Source organism: Chelmon rostratus, chromosome 23 (genome assembly GCF_017976325.1).
Source record: "Chelmon rostratus isolate fCheRos1 chromosome 23, fCheRos1.pri, whole genome shotgun sequence".
Lineage (NCBI taxonomy): Eukaryota > Metazoa > Chordata > Actinopteri > Chaetodontiformes > Chaetodontidae > Chelmon > Chelmon rostratus.
The window spans coordinates 6,726,834-6,746,702 of NC_055680.1; the positions used below are offsets into that span (position 1 = coordinate 6,726,834).

At 42.2% G+C, this 19,869-nt stretch overlaps 1 protein-coding gene across 1 annotated transcript in view; it reads left to right on the forward strand.

Annotated features, from left to right (window-relative positions):
* Positions 1-19,869, forward strand: part of slc8a4b (solute carrier family 8 member 4b) — an 89,898-nt gene that overhangs the window by 58,546 nt on the left and 11,483 nt on the right. The window contains exons 12-13 of the mRNA XM_041964617.1: positions 16,351-16,457; positions 19,564-19,688. Coding sequence (XP_041820551.1) covers positions 16,351-16,457; positions 19,564-19,688 — 232 coding nt within the window. The remainder of the gene's footprint in view (positions 1-16,350; positions 16,458-19,563; positions 19,689-19,869) is intronic.

Sequence of the window (19,869 nt, forward strand, 5' to 3'; positions counted from 1 at the left end):
CCTCTAACTCGTGCCACCCAACTGCCCCGGGCCTCCCTTCCACGCTGGCCCCCACCCTGCCACACCAAGACCACATTAAAGGCCATAGGGCTGGGTTCACTGACCGAGGAGGCTGGGGTCGAAGCTCCAGGCTGTGTCGGCTGGGGTACCACTTTTCCATGTATTTAGTTTGCATGTACTGTATGTTACGGGAAGGCCCTGTAACATGGCAGGACTCTCATACATTCAGCAAATTCATAAAGCTATCCAGAAATTATCCCGATCCACAAACAAGGCCATGTTTGCTATGACTGGTAGCCTCGGTTTCACACCACTGCTTTTTTTAAAAAAAACATAAACCCACAGCATCCTCTCTGTGTTTCATGTGTCCTTTTTTGCCGACGCAGAGGATAAACATGTGGGATAGTTTTTTTTTTTTTTTAATTAGTTCTTCAATCCTTCCACCATCTGCCTTTGAAAGAGACTGCAAGCTGAATCTGTGTTTGTGCTGGAAGAATAGCGCCCTCTCTCTTCTCTGTGCCTCAGGCCACTCCAGGGGCCACACTGTTAATGTTAAATCCTTACCGCATTTCTTGTTTCCTCTGTCAGTTCTGGACTTTCACACTTTTCTTCTTCTGTCCATTTATATCCTGCAGAAATCTGTGCAAAAAGTGTGCAAAGTCTATCTGTCTGCAGCCTCTTTTAGCTTTGACCGTCTCTGCTGACATGCTGGTAGGCCTGGCCTCATATTGCTCAACAGCTTACCCTCTGATTGGTCAGAGGGCATTGTTATATTCAATTAGAGCAGTGACCCTTTTTTGTGCATGGCTGGGTACTGCTCTGATGGCAGTGGAGTGAAAGAAGAAGACTCAGATGGTCGGGTGTTGTCCAATGGCAGACATTGCCAACGTCTTCTAGTATACATGAGAAATAGTGGCCATTTTTTCCAACAAGCAAGACAAATATTCTGATTGCAAAAGTGTTGAATACAGTAGGTGTAGCAATCAGGTGCAATCAGACGATAAGTGCTTGGATAATAGTTTCTAGGAATCCAATTTGAAGAGAAAGGGGGTTTATAGTAGGTGTCTTGATTTAAATAAGATAATTTCCTACATTCTGTCTCTGAAAAATGATGTTAATAACAGGATTCAATCAATTGCCTTTCAATCACAGTACTCCACAAATAGCTTGTATTTTGTCTCTGAAATGACTGAAATAATTACACTGTGTTGCACTAGATTGCATTGCAGGAGGAATTTTGGGTAACAGTAAGTCATTCATGCTGGATTGTATTTTGGCAGCTACCCTCAAAATCTGGTTATGATTCTATGAATGATTCTTTAGCACACAGTTAAAAAATGAAAACAAGGGATGTAGTTTGATGACGTTGTGGAGTAGCGTGGGATCATGGGAGTTGACACGTTCATGGACTCATGTGGTGTCAGCATTGTTAAGACTGCTTGCCATTGGTTAATGAAGCAAATTTGCAGAACAAAGCTCACCAAAGTTGAATCTGACACATAACGTGTCAACACAATATTGACTTCGGCCATATTACATCAGTTGTTTATTTATGAAACTGCTGATATCAGCCTCACAGAGGATGCAGATCAGTAGTCGCTTACTTCAGTCTAGTAGAGACCAAGCAGTGACAACCTGTGACCTGCTTTGGGTCTGAGCCCGCAGATTGGGAAACTAGACTCTGACATGATGAATGCACGCTGCTGTGCAAGAGTGATGAGCCAGTTCCTGACTGCACTAGCTCAGGGTAATCTGGTATGATACACACACACACACACACACACACACACACACACACACACACACACTCGGTGATGTCAGAGTGATTAAATCACTAATAGCTTGCGGAGGAGACGATGTGACTCACACAAGTTCTCCATCGCAGCTCACATCTCTCACCCTCCCTCTCAGTACTCTTTCCAATACACTTCTTCTTCCTCTCTCCATCTGACTCCATTTAACTCATTGTCCCTTTCATCTTACTGCCCCCCCATATCCCCTTATATTCTCCTTCTATCATCCCATTTTCTTCCTTTATCTTCCTCCAACTTTTCTCCTCTCCGTCCTATTATTCTGCCCTGATCTGCTTCTGTTCCTCGACGTCTACATGTCTCTCACTCATCCTTCCTCTTCTTTATTAATCTCTCTTTTTTGCCCTCCACCTCAGCTCCATCCATCTTCCCGCCCTGTCGTCTCTTCACTTTTATTCTTCCCATCGCAGCTATCTTCTCTGTCTCCCTCTTCATTTTACAGGATGATATATCATCTCTCGCCCTCTTATCGCTCACCCATCCGTTCCTTCTCACCTCTTTTGCTCTCTCTTTTGCTGCATTGCTTCTTCCCACCGCTTCATCCTTTGCCCTCCATCTTAATCACTGTTCACTTTAGCATCGTCCTCTTGCCTCCCTCTTTCCTTTAATATTGTCTCTTGTTCCTCTTGTGTGTTTCTCCTTGTTGATGTTAGCAGGTGTGTGCTTGTAGGAGAAAAATAGGGCTTAACAACGTTTGGTCTATGCTTTTAAAAGGTCAGCACAGGACAAACCATATTCACACACATGCTGTATGAACACACACTCTTTTTATAAGCAGTTATTATTGATGTGCCGTGAACACGTTGCTGATAAAACTTGGTGGAGACGCGACTTTCGGCTCTGCTGGTCAGTAAATATAAATGGAGAGGAGAAGAGGAGGTGAAGGGTAAACTGGAGAGTGAGGCCTGCATGCTAATTGCACAGAGAATGAAGAGACAGAAGCAGGTATGAGGAGGAGGAGGAGGAAGAATGTTTGTTTGAGGTTTGACTGGCTTTTAATTGTGTCATGTGGCACCCTCAACTCCTGCAGTGGTTTAATGGCACCAAATTTAGCATCACAAACTGTCTCCATGCGCCCAGCTTGCTTGACAGTGATGGAGACATTCGTTCACATTTTCTTTAGCAGATTTTCTGAAAACTTGAAGGAAACTTGCCACATCTGGCAACCCGTAGCCAGAAATAAGACACGAGAACTGTCTAGTTGTTTATCAAGACGCTCCAGCATGTAATTCCTTGTAAAATTCCACATTCATTCATTAGGTTCAGCTGTATTAACAGTAGCACTTGATGCGTGGTAATATTCATTGTGGCTCATTCTCTCTCTTTGCTCTAATTTCCCCCGATAGCTCTCATGACCTCCAGCTTATAAACACACTTGTGCAGGTATTGTGAGTGATAGATAGACAGGCGAAGGGGACACAGGAGGAGAGTGAAGGTGTCAGAGAAAGATGAATAGGTTCGGGGACAGGCAGTAAATGAGAGCACAGGAGAGAGAGAGAGGGAGGAAGAAAGACGAATGGACCAAGGAAGGGGGTGAGACAGAGAGACAGACAGAGATGGAGTCGTTGGGGAAAGAGAGACAGATGAATTGCCGGGAGAAAAGACGAGAAGGAGAGGAAAGGGCAGGTGGGGGTGGTAAAGAGAGAGATGGAGAGCAAATGATGGCTAGAGGGAGGGAAGTAAAACAAATAGGACAGGAGGAAGAGAGGAAGGAACAATAGAGGAGGAGGAGAGTGGGTCACATTTGGTGAGGCCAACTGTTGGCACCCGTGGTTGGGAAGAGGGGGGTGAGAGGAGGGAAAGAGGAAGAATCAGTGAAGGAGATTGAGGGGAGTGAAAGAGAAGAGTGGTAATTTTTCGTGTGCCAGGGGCAGGGAGAGAATTAGTGTGTGTGTGTGTGTGTGTGTGTGTGTGTGTGTGTGTGTGTGAGTGAGTGAGTGCTTTTGGCAAGCGGTTGCATGCAAGCTTGGCAGCGGTTGGCATGGCGATATATATATATCCCACTGCCTAAAGGCTCTCACCTTGAGCCACTAATGCCACTCATTCAAACCAAGGTGTCATTACACACGTACAACAGATTGTCTATATTAGTGAGGACCACCGCTAACTCCTAACCAAAACCCTTAACCACACTGTGGTCACTGCACTCGAATATTCTTCAAACCCACTGCACTTTAGTTTCTATTCTAGTGTAGATCAAAGCTGGACTACCAACTGGGCAGAGTGGGCTACTGCCCCACGGCCCCAGAGGCCCAAATGCTGCAGGCCTACCGTGTGTCAAGCGGTTTGTGCTAATTTAATTGAAAATGTGTCCAAGAATATGCACCACTAATTAAGAGACAGCACCCAACAAACTGCACATTTCGTTCTAATTGAGCTAAACCCCCTCCTGCATGTGCAGAGTTGTCACTGACCATCTCTTCCATTTCATGGGTAACACAAATAACCCGAGCTCTTTACGTAAGCATCGCTGTCGCTGTCTTCATCTGGAGTTTAATTCTGAGGCATTCATTTAGAAATAGGCAAAAGACCCCACCTTCATCTAGTTCAGCTCAGGCCTGGCACTTCAGTTTTGCCCTAAGGCCCCCTCTCAGGTTATTATGGCCATTAAGAAGATCTCGCAGCCTCCAAAGATGCCAAATAATTCAGGCTGCGTTTGAGAGAAATGTGTATGAACTGATGCACAGCATAGCAGTCAAATTTGTAGGACATGCAGCTGTAATGATGATAGAGTCTTGGGTTTACATACTTCACACAAGATGATAAAAAATATATGCGATGCTAAAACTTAATGTGGTCCCAGGCAACGTGGAGGCAAGTGAAACAGATTCCTGTGTGAGGAACAGCTTGGTTCTCCATGACAGCCCCTTGTTTGACCAGAACAATAAATATATGATGAGAATCGTTGAAACATACATGAGAACAGACAAGATGAGAGACAAAGACAGCGAGAGAGGGGGGGGGGGGCAAAGAAAGATGAGTGCCTGTCGCTCATTTATCTCTCTTTGTCTGTTTGCCTTCATCGCTGCTTGTTTTTCATCATTTTTCCACCCACAATAGAGATGGAGGATGGATAAGAAGTAGCTAAGATTAAGTAATGTCTCACTGTTGATCTGTTTCTCATTTTTACTCTTTCTGTCTTTTCAGTGATTTCATCCCTTGTTTTCTTTGAAAATCCTTTTTTCCCTTTTTGCATTTTTGTCACTGCATCTTTGTTTTTGGCTTTAATCTCTCCATCTGCTGGTCGCCGCTGATTGATCCATGCTTCGTCCTTACATTTATTGGCTCGTTCCATTCTTTCATTCTTCTTCTTTTTCAGTTTCTCTTTCCGTTTTCTCTCCCGCATCATTCTCTCTGCTCTCATCCATCCTCATTTCCACCCATCCCTCCATCCATCTTTCCGTGCGTCTCTCAGATCTCTCCGCTGTGAAAAACTCATGGTAATGTATAATTGAAAGCTGCTAAAAGGGTTTGCAGTAGGGGGAGAGCAGAACTGGCAGCCGTAACGTCTTCTGAAACACAACAACAATGTCGGGAGAGCAGGGTGGCCATTATGTATCTTGGTCGTCACTGTGGCAACCGCCTAATGACAGCTTCAAGCTGTAACACTGTCAAGCTAAAGAGCATGGGATTAATAATGTCAACATTGTGCTGTTGTCTACAAGTTTTGGATTTATGTAGTTGTAGAATGCCAAAAAAATAATGTAAAAATTTCAATATTGCATCAAAAAAGTCAAAATTGACTTGAATTGAAAATCACTTGCCAATTTTTTTTGTGCATCAGCAGCTGCAGAGCCAATGAACTTTAGTTTTTTTAAGCACTGCTGATACAGTAGCTGTGTCCTCATTTTTAGCTCACTTTTCACAACCTAGCGGCTGCCTGTTTTTCATGCCCGACGGTCGGAACGCATCGCTTGTGAACGGGTACCGGTTATTCTAAAAAGCGAGTCGTCACAGTTCAAGTGAAGTTGCCTTGTCTCTTTCTCACATCATCCCGTTTCCCAGGGCTGAACTGTGCCCGGCACTTCCTGGGGAGGATGCAAAATGGCTGACAACACAAGCTCTTACGTAAACTGTTACATAAAGTCAAAGTGTTTGGTCAAACCCCTGACCCATGATGAATGAGCCGCATCAAAGGAAAAACTCTCAGCTGACTCACAGATTTCTGCGCTCTCATGAGGTCAGGCGATTCTCTTCAGAGGCAAACTGTGCGCTGTGATTCCTCCGTACCCAAAACCCCTCTGTACCGTCGGGCCTCTTATTCTCACTTTTTAAATGTGCCCAAATTACACAAGGAGGGCGAGCTGCCATATAGAAATAGCTGAGAGAGTCTGGGTCGATGTCTGCCAGTCTCATCTGACTGAAGTCATGAGCTTCAGATCTGAGCCTTCAATCCCAACTCTCCTGCTACTGTGAGTGTAAATGTATTTTAGTATGCAACAAGGGAAAAGGTGTTAATGAGGTGTGCATTGCTGTGAAGTGTTTATGTTATATATGCAGTTGACTTATATGCACAAATGCAGAGGGTGTAAATATCAGTTCATTAGTTTACTTTTTAATGGCCTCACACTCTCTATTTCCTCTCCCTGTTTAGTTCTTCCTTTCACTTCTCTTGAAAACTGTTAAGTGTAGTCTTGTCCGCATGAGATCCTCTCCAAGTAACACGAGACACACGACTGAGGGGGAAAGAGGGGGTATGGAGAGGCATTCAAGTGACATCTCTGAGTGCATGAAAACACCTAGTCCCAGTCCTAGTCCTAGTCCTAGTCCTACAGCACAATGTACGTACTTCACTGTAGGATTTTGACTGGAAAGAGGAGGTACAGCAATTTTCCTGAAGCCACCGGCTGGTTTGAAAGGCACGTTTTCCTTAAAAAACTAAACGGCAGAATTACGCAAATTATTATAGAAATTATTGTCTTTTTTTCAAATTTACAACGGTCCATCAATGAATCGCTGAAAAAAATAACCAAATATTAGCTTGAAATAGTGATATTTCATCACTTCATCCTTCATCAAATCAGTTCTCCTTTTTATTATTTGTTATGACATTAGAGCTGTGTCTTATTGCGCAAAGACATTTTGGAGTTCTTCCCACTTCTGGCTATGGTTGTGCTGTTTCCACAGAGGTGCAGGATTTATGTATTACAGTGAAAAATGAGCCCGCAGTGAGGGGCAAAAAAATGGAGAGAAACTGCTTGAGGTTGGAGTCTCAAATCAAAATCATTGCCCTTTTTTTTTGTAACATTGCAAACAAGAAAGCAAGATAAACAAGGTGCTGACAATAATCATGATTTGAGGTGTTTGCTCTTTCTCTCTCATCTGGTTAAGTTAAGGCAACTAAAACCAGTTGGTTGAGGTTAGAGGAAGACTGCGGTCATGGTAAATAATAGACATACTGTAAACAAGTCACAAGTAATAGAGAGAGGCGACTGACTGCTGTTCATCTTTGCATTCAATAGTCATACATCGTATATTTTCCTTTGCAACAATGGCTAATACCAGATACTCTGCAAATAAAACTGCAAATACATGCAAATGAAGCATATTAAATTTGAATTGAGAAGCAGGGAGAGGAAGAGGAGTTGCGGGGGATAAATGATGATCTGGGGAGAAATCAAAGTGTGTTTGTGTGCGTACTCTCATGCAACTGTGCAGATTGTCTGTTATACTGCTGCCACTCTGCTTGTGTGTGTGTGTGTGTGTGTGTGTGTCAGCTCCTATCGGCTCTGCTCTACTTTTAACCCAATGGGAGAAGTAGCAGTAGTGCTTGCATGCTTCCTCAGCTCAGCCCAACCTTCATGTGGGCGAGGAGATCAAACCTCATCAGTACCCCCATTTCTGCCCAAATCACAGCCGGTCTTCCTTTTTTCCTTCGTCTTCGTCATCCTCATTCTTCCCCTTTCTTCCTCTCTGCACCTCCCTCTGTGTTCTTTTCTTTCTCCTCCCTCTTTTGTCTTTCCTCCCTCTTACTTCTGTCTTGGTGTTTTCCATTTTTCTCTCCTTCTCTTCTTCCTTCTCCTTTTTCTTTTTATATCCAAGCATCTCATCTTATTTATTTCTCATCCTCTTCCACCCTCTCCTCCATCCCCTTTTTTTCTCCTCTACTCCCAGCAGATAACAGAACAGTAGCTCCTCTGGATTACAGTGTATCATGCAGATTAGTGTGTGTGTGTGTGTGTGTGCTAATGCATGCGTGATGTGATGTGTGATATATCCTAATCCTGCACAACTTAATGCAGATAGGAAGACATTATTACTATGCATGTATGAACTGATCTGAAGATATGCTTAACAGACTTACAGTATATGTGGTATATAAGTGACTGTATGAACACTGTGTGTTTGTGTGTATGTTGGGAAGAGAGGGATGATACTCCATGCATTCCTGTCTTCATGGTTTCCATGCCAACCATACATCCTCCATACCGCCCGTTGGTGTTTCATATTCTAACACCCTTCCATCCACTCTCCTCTCCCGTTCTTCTGACTCTTCTTCCTCTCTTTCCTGGACGCCAACAGAGGCTGCTTATGCGGCAGGCCTACAGGTTGAGCCGATAAAATGGAAGTGTCATTCATAGCTGGAGTTATGTTCCTCCATCGAGGCGTTCTGGCTGTTCCACCATACAGTAGAAGCCTCTTGTGTAGCAGCTGAATTATAGTTCAGTTTACAGCGTCACGCATTGATTGTCGTAGCACCATCACAACACTAGACGGATGTGTCATCCATTATCAGGCCGTGCTGTGCAATTTAAATTGCATGTGCATACTGGTTTGCCCGCCAGATCACAGAAGACATTTGTCTGGCTGCCAAGAAAGTCATCTAAAAACAGAACCAGAGAGATATTTAAATGCCTACATCAATACGTTGTGCTTTTTTCAAACACAAACTAATCAGTTACAGAGAGTCTGATGGTCTAATTTGTGATGGACTGGAAGAGATTTTTTTTATTTTTAAAATTTTTAACAAGGCATCAGTTAGTTTTTTGTTAATAATAACAAATAAAGAGCACTAGTAAGCAACCTTTACATGAGCCTTTATCATGCCAGTAGAAAGTTACAAAACCTCATTAAAAAATGGAGCAATTTAATTTCATATTTCTTGGGACAGACATTATATGCCTTATGAAATACTGTCTACAACCCATGCTGAACTGTAAGTGTCTTTTTGTCAATTCTGGATCTGAAGTAATAAATCAAGTTTTAGTTGTTCCTTAAAATATCCATCTACATCTAACATGACCATCTGCCAGTCCTCGCCTCGTTCCTTGGCAGACTCCCCCGCGCTGTGCTGGCATCTTAACTCCTAATTATGATCGCCTGCGTACATCAATCAAAATTTTTAACCTAAGTGTACCCAAAAGTAGCATCTGTAACAGCTACGCCGCGTAGGCTGAAACAAACACCAGCTGTTCCAACAACTATGGTAGATTAGTCTTTTAAATACCTTGAATGCAACATCATGCAAGGACAGATTCAGAACCCTGTTTGAAAATCTCCACTCAGAGTGTGGTGGAGAAAAGGTCAGGATGTGCTGCAGAGCCCTGGAAATAAAACCTCCTCCTATGACACCCTTCTATTGGAGGACCAGAGTGTCATCCATGTGTTCATTTAAATGTCACAGGGGTCACTTGTGTCCTGACCATACTGGATTTCCCATGTGAGATGTCTCTCTTTTTGTTCCATACTGTTTTTCTCGGTTGCTATTTTTCCTCGTCATACCCTGGTTTCCTGTCTTCTCATCCTCCTTTTTCTTTTTCTCTATCATAGTCTAATCTTCCTCCTCTTCCATATCTTCCTCTGTCCTTCTCCTCGAACTCCAAATCATCTCCTGCATTAATCCATCTCTGCCATCCCACACACACTAGAGACGCAACTTTATTACGCACCGCAGCTGGAGACCACTTAACACGAGTGTGTATGTGGGAGAGATGCAGTGTGTGTTTTGTGCCGTTTCTCATTATGTGTTCCATGATATCATTAAGAGTGGTAATATCTCTCCCCGTAAGAGCTTTTCATCTCTCCGGCTCTCTCTGTTGGCCTCCCTCAAATTGTTTTGTTAGTGTTGCCTCCACTTCAGATGAAGGGCTGAACGAAGGTTTTCGCAGCCTACCTGCTCCTGTAGAAGTGTGTGTGGGCGTGTGTGCGACAAAGACAGAAAGATTCAAACCAGCTCATATCATTCGATTGCACACAGCTCTGCTGTACGTTTTTGCCTTTCTGCACTTTCTAGTATCTGTAAACACTCTGCAGCTTCTGTTGCTCAGGATCCAGCCAAGTCCGCTGTTAGCAGTTTTCACACAGACTTATTTACGTTTGAAGTCATTCCTGACAGTGTGACAGCAGACAGTGTTGAGCTGAATTAACACTTTTGAATGAACATTTTCAGTTATTAGATTAGATTAGATCAGCACTACAATTAATCAAAGACGTCAAAGTTCAAAAAAAGTTTTTAACTTTTCATCCTGCAGTTTGTGGTGCATTAATGTCGCATCTACTGCCAGTATCATTCAGTCCGTGAAAGCAAGTGAAAATTAGCTTGCTTGCTTAAAGTTGATAAATATGTCTGTAAGTCTTCTTCCCACGAGGTGGTTGAGACCAAAACAGAGCTAAAAGAATAGGGAATATTGGACTTTTATTCATGGCGGACACAAGCACAACCATATAAATGCTGATGTCTGCAGGGTGGCAGTAACCTGATACTGCCAACATGTCAGCTATATCAGCTGTACACAATAATGATATGTCATAGTTGTGTTTGCAGCTCGTTGTGCTGCCCTTCATAGACCAAAATCACTTAATGCAGGTTTAACCAAACATGTATTTGAGTTTGTAGCCGGCAGTTTGACATGCATTGACTCCATATAGAGTCAGTATCACTGCCATTAGTACCATTATTTAAAGGCAAATATATGGTAAATGTGATATACTCTAATGTAATCTCAAACTACAGGTCCTTTACCCTTCAAGCCTGAATCTAAGTATCCCAATGTGCTCCTCCATTTTCTCAAAGGTTATGAACTGTAGCAGACTGCAGTTCTCCTTTTTGGACTATAATCAAATTACTAGGACTGTAATCAAATTACTGTAATCCTGTTTTTTTGTTTGTTTTTTGGCTGTTTCTGGTGGTCAGGTGAAGGTCTTCTGAAGATTAATGTCCTCATTTCCTCTCCATCTTCCCACTTTTCTTTGAACAAAGACTCAAGCAACAGCCTTGTGACTTGCATTGTTGTTCAGTTTTTATGCTTTTAACTATAAACTTTTTATGATCTCACTTTCACTTCGAGTGTGTGTGTGTTTGTGTGTGTTTGTGCGAGAGAGAGACGTAGAGAGATTTAGAGGTTCCGCCAGAAGCAGAAACGGTAAAACTGAAGTGTGTATATAAATCAACCTCACTCAAGAAAATGACTTGTTTGCAGCTGCAGTTCTCAGAGATGTTTTCTCTCTCACACGCATACTCACGGCATCTAAAAATAATGCCTGAAAACACACACACACACACACACATACTCATGTTTCCATCACTTTTGGGGACATTGCATTGACATTCATTTCCTGGAGACTTACCCTAACCATAACTATAACCACTACTTGCAAGTCTTCACCCTAAAATGTAATCATTTACATTATTGGGACTTGCATTTTGTCCCCATAAGGAAGATGTGTCCCCACAATGTGACCTTGTGAACAGATTTATGTCCCCACAACGTGAGTAATACATATCCATACATACACTCAAACACAGGGCTTCCAGTTGTTGTAAATCAAAAGCAGAACTGGAGCCAGAAGAAAATGGAAAGAGATGGAGGCAAAGATATAAAGAGAGTCCGTGTCCATTAAGTAATGCAACGAGATCCCAACTAATCAAATCAAACTGTCACTCAATCATTCGCTTCTAGAAGAACTTCAGAGGCACATGCAAACACACACAAACATGTACACACTCTGTGGCAATATAAGACTTATCCATTAAATGGATTTACAGCTTCATTCTGTTTGGGGCTTTTCAATCAGCAGTACCTTCCCTGACCTTTTTTGCACTCTGCCACTCCCTTGTTTTCGCTGCCTTTTTCAGCCTCTATTTCTGGCAGCGCAAGTTCTGAGCTCAGTGAACTCGGTATGTGTGTGTGTGTGTTTCGTGTCAGTGTGCTGACAGACCGGGGCTTTGAGGCTACTGTCTGACAGAGGAGCAGTCTGGGGAGCAGGTGTCAAAAGGTAACAAGGTAGAAATATAGACGGAAGGCGAGACGGAGAGAGAGGGAGTTAAGAATCAGGTAATGCATTGCATTTAGGATTGTATCTGTCCGGAGAACAGCATGAATTCACGACTAACAGGATTCGCAGTCTTTATTTTCTCTGTGATTGTGATTCTGTTTGTCAGCTAGATATTATATTGGATGCTGAAGCAGTTTTTAAACTAATACACCTAAGAAGATTTCATGAATTTATGATAGGCAGGGGTGTATTTTTGTCTGCACTTACTTTACATTTTCATGGCATCTTGTGTTTGACTGGGAATTTGTTTATGCTGCAGATTTGCAATGAAATTGTACCCTCCCCAGCAGTCCAGATGTCTCTTACTGGGAAAAACACTCAAAAACAAAGTATAGATCTCTCACAACAAGTTGGGAAGTGTTATGTTGGCTTCGAATCCAAGAGCACAGTCATGTCAAACAGCAGTGCCTGCTGCTCTGGTGGTTAGAACCTTAGAACTGTACAAATATGACTTAGTGCAATACATAATATTCAGAACAACAGATTCCTTATGTTGCATTGGAGGAACTCATGCTTATTAGACACTAGTGGTGCCTTTGCACCAGTTACCTCTGCACATTTAAACAAGAGTTTACAGTCATGTTAGGGGCTCAAAACCACAAATATCAACCTCACGGTGGTGCTAGAGGAAGGGTCAGGGCATCACTAAAGTCATTATGATTCATCCCCTTAGAACTATGAATTTCCGTAGCAAATTTCATAGCAATCCATCCAAAAGTTATTGAGATATTTTACTATACAGTATTGGACTCTATGGAGCCATCCTTGACATTTTGTAGCTGCTTGTGATTAATGCTGCACTCAGAGCACACAGGGAGGAAATCAGGGCAATGTGGACAACGGGAGGCTAATGATTAATAATTAGTCTAATAATACAACTAATCATTCATAATTCTTTGTAAACAATATGACATCACTATAGCAACATATCGTCATACCTGTTTCATTTTCCGGCCCTTCCATTTATTTTTCCAGTGTGGTCTGTGTGCCTGAATCCATGTGAATGCAGCTGAAGTGCCAAATAAACCGAACCAAACTAAAATACCTTGCATCTAAAGTGAGACTTTTATAAACCCTTTCATGTCCTCACAAAGAGACACACTAGGCCCTGGACCACCGCTGATAGTCCCCATAACCAGCAATGTTGCTCTCTAGTCTCTGATGTCGGCGCTTCACAGAAGCACCTAAATCCATCACAGAGGAACGGGTCTCCAAACACTTCGCTTTGACTGCATGGCTGTTTATAACACAAACGGATGGATGGAATGATTTATGACTGAATGAAGACGAGAAAAGAAGAATTGGGTTCATGTGACGACAGTCAGGAAAACAGAGGAGATAAAGAAGGGGCTGAAACAGAGATGAGAGAGGAGGTCACAGATGGGAGTACTGCCACAGCCAGCGCCAACAATGAATAATGAAAGCAGTACAGTGTGTGTGTGTGTGTGTGTGTTGTCAGCAGATGTAAATTGGCTAGATTAATGCATACATATGCTTATGTTTATGAATCTCCCAGGTGTTGACCGGGAGCATGTTTTCATGTGTACACTGATCTGAATTGTTTTGTTTTGTGTGTATGTGTGGGTTTCTGCATTGCTAGTGAAAGATGAGTGCATGCATGCGGGGGCGGCTGCCTGTCTGTTCATACAAACTATAATGTGCATGATGTGCAACATGGCAGACATTGTGTGTGCTCATATCCGCTGCGTATGTGTGCGTGTCCCTTATCGTTTTAGATTATATGATTTGTCTCCGTTTGTATGTGCAAGGTAAATTGTAATCCATCACTCTGTGTGTGTGTGTGTGTATTCTCCCCCTGAGTGAACACAGTGTGTATTGAGTCGTAACCCTTCACATCTCAGTGGAGTCCATGCATTACTCATACTCCTCTTTCAACCTCATTGTCTCTCTGTCTCCTCCCTCTTCACTCCTTCCCTCCCTTGCGTCCTCGTTTTTCCAAACTCTGTTTTTCTTTTCCTTCTCTCTCTTTATCTCCCTCCAGACTCTCAGACTTACTTCTTTTTCCTGTCCTGCCCCCCCCTTAGTTACTGTTGCTACACTTGTCAATCTCTTCATTCTAGCACAGCACATATGCAGTTTACAGTGGTCATGGTGGCAGATTTACTATAGAAATTACTTGGAACAATGGGCCCTTTATTTCAGACAGAGGTAGAAAAAAGCAGCTAGCTAATTTAGCGAACATTAGCTCAAAGTATTGGGTAAAAACATCGTCTTTAGCCTTTTTTAAAGTTTCAAAAATGTATAATGTAAAACAAAATTTGGTGTATTGGTGTAGAGCTAGCTAGCCCTAGTTCTGTTAGTATGATAAGCAAAAATGTAGCTTCAGACTGTTCTAACACAAACTTGTTAGGCTGCTATGTACATTCAGTTTCACTCTCTACATCACATGACAGAAGGCTTTTAGGAGGTTTAACCAATGTGTTATCTCGGGTAACGTTGGCTATTGGGTTGCTGAACTTTCTCAAATCCAGTAGAGAAAAGGACAGAGCTAGTAATGTTAGCCTGAGCTCTGACAGCATCCAGGACCCGGAGAAACGCCACACAACAGCTGTGCTAGTTGTGAAAATGGTTTTTAAAAGTAACCTGAAACCCACAAAACATACTAGTTAATGAAATGCTCCTTGGCTTTTCATTCAGTATGTGTGAAAAAAGCTAGTTAGCGATGAAGCTCGGTAGGCCCGCTGTCGCTAGTTAGCGTTGCTAAGCTACGGGGTATTTTGTAATTGGTCATTTCTGTTCAGTTAATATTATATGAAACTCAGTATTGAAGTTATTGGAAGTTAAGGTATTGCTGTAGGTAGATGACTGGAAATGATTAAAGAAACACAATTGGGTCTAAGATATAAAATATAAAATATATGGAAATTTTCTGCTCCCTTTTTCTTCCCTCTTGTCCTCCATTAAATGGATTTGTTGAGTTGTAGGTGTTTTTTCCTCTCTTGTTTCAAACAATACTTTCCTATCTTTTCCAACATCGTTGAGAAATGGCCGCTCAGCCAGATGTGAAGCTGGAAATAGCAAATCCAGCCAGTTTCATCCACTGTTGCCGTGACAGCTCACCAATGAAAACAATGCGCTTCCACCTCTCCACACCTTCATCGCTCTTTCACAGTCCTCTCCTCCCTCCTGTGTTTCTCAGCTGAAGCGAAGCCTATTTGTGGTGTCAGAGTCAACATGGCTGACAGTGAAGCATATGATGGCACAACCACTGAACACTCTCTTCCTCTCTGCCTGTCGGATACAGATGTATTGTTGAGATGAGGATTGTATAAAGTGAAACAGGACAGAAAGAGGCCAGATTGTTGTGATTTCTGCAGGACCAAAACTAATAAACGCCAAGAACATTTTGGTGCTCTGGACAATTGGATTTTCTGACTTGGGGTTTCATTTATTCATGCAGACATGATCAACCAGCGCCAATTAACTGTTGCATACTAACACCACCGATTACACAGCAGTGAAAATACTGTCTAGTGTAACCCTGCCTCCTTTAAACATTTATATATCGCTCATTTCTGCCTGGATAATGTTGTGGCAACATTTTTTAGACTGAAGGAGGTGTTATGTTTTTCTTGAGAGGTGGCCCAAGACTTTGAACACTTTACAGATACTGTTCTGGATGAATTTCACAGACGTTTCCTGCTTTTAGTTAGTTAGTTAGTTTTTATAAATTAGTGGCATCATTTCTATGAGCTGGTTGCACACATGTCAAAAGTTGCCAGGTTTTTTCAGTTTGTTAAGGTCTGGCTGCAGTGTTCATCCTGTCAAAACTCTTTACTCTTTTAAGGCTTTCCCCTGGGTGCCCCTAATTGAAAATGTCTCAGCTGTGGCTGTACTGCTCATTGCATCACCGTCCGCTGGAGAAAAACGTTGTGAGGGTCCAGGCAGCCTCATAGTGTCCCACTGAGCTACGGCAGCTTGGGCTTCAACTTTCATTCTTTGTTGCAGAGGCTCCTCATCATTTCTTGCGAGAGAAAACAGAGGAGTACAAACCTAATTTTAATTTTTTTAATGAGGACCACTTAGCAGTCCTTATCCATGCAGCGGCGCTTTGTGTCCTAGCAGCAGGAATGACCTCCTGTCTGCTTACAGGCTGACGGGGTGAGACTGCCACTGTTTTAATAGACTGCTCCAAACATGCTCGCCACGATCACTCTTATTATGAGGAAGAGCGTAAAAAAGGAAAGGTTAATTACGTGGAATGCACTCGCTAAGGCTAGTCTTTCTCTTTGCTTTTTAACAGGAAGATCATCGAGGTGAAGATTATTGATGATGAAGAGTATGAGAAGAACAAGGCCTTCACCATTGAGCTGGGAGAGCCCGTTCTGCTGGAGATCGGCCAGAAACACGGTGGGTGTCTTTGTGTGTTGATGTGTGTGTGTCTGTCTCTGGAGAGGGAAGAGGAGCGGGGAAAGAGTGACTGACAGAATCTTTATTGAACCACCACCTGCACCCCCATCTCTTATAAATAGGGCGAGACCTGAATTGAAACCTCCAATCTAAACTCAGATGAACTGTGGAAACATTTCGCTTTGAACTAAGGACGCTGTGAGCCTTGCACATCATGTCAGATCACAACAGGAAAACTGGAATAATCACAGTGAATAAGTCACCATAGGGAGAATATAAATAGCCTGGAAGCTTCTATATTTGTGTCTGAAATCAGTGTACTTTTGCACCGTGGTCATATTTGTAAGTATTTCTGCAAACTAAGCAGCAAGAAAACAGCAGGTTGAACACAACATGCACTTCATTCCTGCCTTATGAACTATTTTCATCAGGTTTCTTAGTAGCCACTCAGTTTTCTGAGAGCTCTGAAATCCACCAATCTAACATCTAAGACCTTCAACTTTTTAAGAATGTAGGAAGCTTTAGTTGAAAAGGCTCATTCCAGCAGGTGGACAGCTAATCTCTGGCAGGTAACTCAAGACTTAAGGGAACCACTGCTGAAAGTCAATAAGTCGTCCCTGCAGCGTGTTCTGCTTTAACGTTTCTGTTCAAATGGATTTCTGCAAGGTTGAAAGTTCACGATGTTCAAGATGAAAGAAAAGACTGAAAGAAATCTGGAGTAACTTCCCTTGTGTTATTTCACTTTAAAGAGACATTTTCTTTGTCTCATTGAACTTAATTTACACCTTTTTTGTCTTCACTAACTTACTTTTGACTGCAGCAGTGTGTGTGTTTGCCTTTTTGTCATTAACAGGACAACATCTAACACACTGGTTCTCAACCAGGGGTTCAAGACCCCTACAAGTGGCTGCAAGGGAAAACGTTAATAGGACATGAACCACAAAAACATACATTAGCTGCACAAAATGATCTCTTATCTTTGCTTTTTTCTCGTAAATTATTGGATATTTTTACCCCAGTATTTGAGGCTAACATGCTACTCACGCTGCGTCACCTGTGTAGACAGACACTTCCTGCTGGAGTAAGGGGCCCCACTCTAGATGTCAGGCGTGCAGAGCCAACAGCCTGCAGCATGTTTCATTACAGGGGAAACAGAATTGGTTTTATAACACTCACAACACACATTGCAAGTGGACTGACATTTACACACACACACAAACACACACCTAGCCACACTCACACTGTATCATATACTGTACACTGCTTTTCAATTACAGCAGGTCTACAGTGATAACAGCTCTCTCAGTGACTGTCACTGTGTGAGTGCAGAGTGAATGAGGAGACGCATGCAGCAGTGGAGGAAAACATGGTGGAACATATGGTAATGGAGACGCAGAGAGGCAGTTTCATTGGAGGAAATATAAATTCCTTGGGGGTATTCATATTTGTAATGACATGGGACGCTTGATAGCTCGGATTTCCCATGAGGCACATCAGTGTTGGAATATTAGCATTTACATTATAGACTTCCATGCCTGCTTGCACACATTCTTAAAGTGATCACCCAGCAAAACTAAATCTGTTTATGCTGGTCTGGCCAAAACCAGACAGACGAAAAAATTGCATGACACATGATTGGAGTTCAGATGCCATGCAAAAGCTGAATGCATAACCACTACTGATAGCAAGAGACAGAAGGTTTGAAAAACAAAAGTTGAACAAATCAGCAGCTGGTGTGAAAGCAGGTGAACGATGCTTTTAGCTTATTTGTTCATGTATAACGATCTGAGTGCAAATGATGTGTGAGCATGAAAGAGGAAATACATAAAGCATATTTATAAATAATAATCCTATGAGAAGTCTTGCATTAATAACAATCCACGCAAATATTAAGCTGCTGCTAACCTTGAAGCTTGTGTTGCAGAAAACAGTATAGATTTCCTCCAGCATGAATACATTCTTGGCGTGACGTTGAGTTCCACTGATCTTCCTCACTTTGCAGCAACTTCCATCCGAACGCTTCGCAAATTTCTCAGTCAGTTAAGCAGACGGTGGTGTCTCTCGAGAGGATCTGAGAGATAAATGAGCTCATAACTCACGTTTCCTCATATATTTGTGCATACACTGTGACTTGGTGTTCCAGGTGATTTTTTTTTTTTTTTTTTTTTGCAAATGTTAGGTTAAAGATGATTTACTAAAAGAACTTACATGCACACAAGCAGAGTTTTGATGTATTACTTCAGGTGAGGCTATTTCTTGGCTTTTTTTAGCTAAAATGCAAAGGTCACCAGTTATTGAACACACTCTTTCATTAGTGAAGGCAGCAGTGTATCTCTGTCTCTATAGTCAGCATCATGAAACCTACTGAGAAGTGTTTTGCCTGCTTTAATTAGTAAAGTCACCAGCTAGTATGATTAAAGTTGTCATGCATATATGACAGGTAAAGGGAGTACTGGTCATCTGGTAGAACCAGGATGAGAACTGTTCTTTAAAGAGAACTGGAATATGCTCCCAGCCAACATCAGACAGCTTAAAAACAGATCCTTATTCAAAAAGTCCCCGAAGCTGGAAATGATGAGTCTCACCTACATGTTGTTTTGTTGTTGTGTCTTTGTTCATATTTTTGTGCCGTAGGCGTGTGACAACTTTGTTTTTGCTCCCACTGTAGGTCGCTACTGTTGGCAGTTTCAACTGTAAAGTCAGTTCCCTTGTTTTAACCCAGGTTATAAGGAATACAGTTATATATCTGATCATTCAGAGACACATTTTTCAAAACTGACTAAAGGTCTTGCTTTTAAGGTAAAAATTACAAAATGTATGCATGAAAGAAAAGAAAGCAGACCCCTTAAAATAAAGTCATAGTAAGGTATATTTTGCATTATTTTGCTTTTGGAATCAGAGACTTTTTCCCATCAAACATATCAGAAAACAAAAACACATGGATACATCTAATAAAAGTTAATGTAGACATGACCTCAGTATCCTCAACGGTCGTACAAAAAATAAAGAATTAAGTACCTTTAATCAGCTTCCCTTAAGTTTATTATAAAAAGCTCTGCACAGCTACACCAACCCTACTGACCCATTCATCCCTGTGGTCTCCTAGGTGACTCCAATGAGAACAAGCCATTGGTGGGAGCAGAGGAGGAGGAGGTGGCCAAGATGGGCTGTCCCAGTCTGGGCGAACACACACAAGTCGAGGTGGTCATAGAGGAGTCCTACGAGTTTAAGGTAAGCGTGTCACTTTGTTGTTTGAGCGTATTAGTGTTCCCTTTTATTTTGTCCTTCAGAAGCTCCTCAGAGTAAATCAGCAGCTGCTCGTTTCGATTTTAAGTCTCTTTAAAGCAGCTCAGAGGCCATCAAGTCCGCTGCGTTAAATATCACCTAAAAAGAAAACTGACTCAAGATGCAC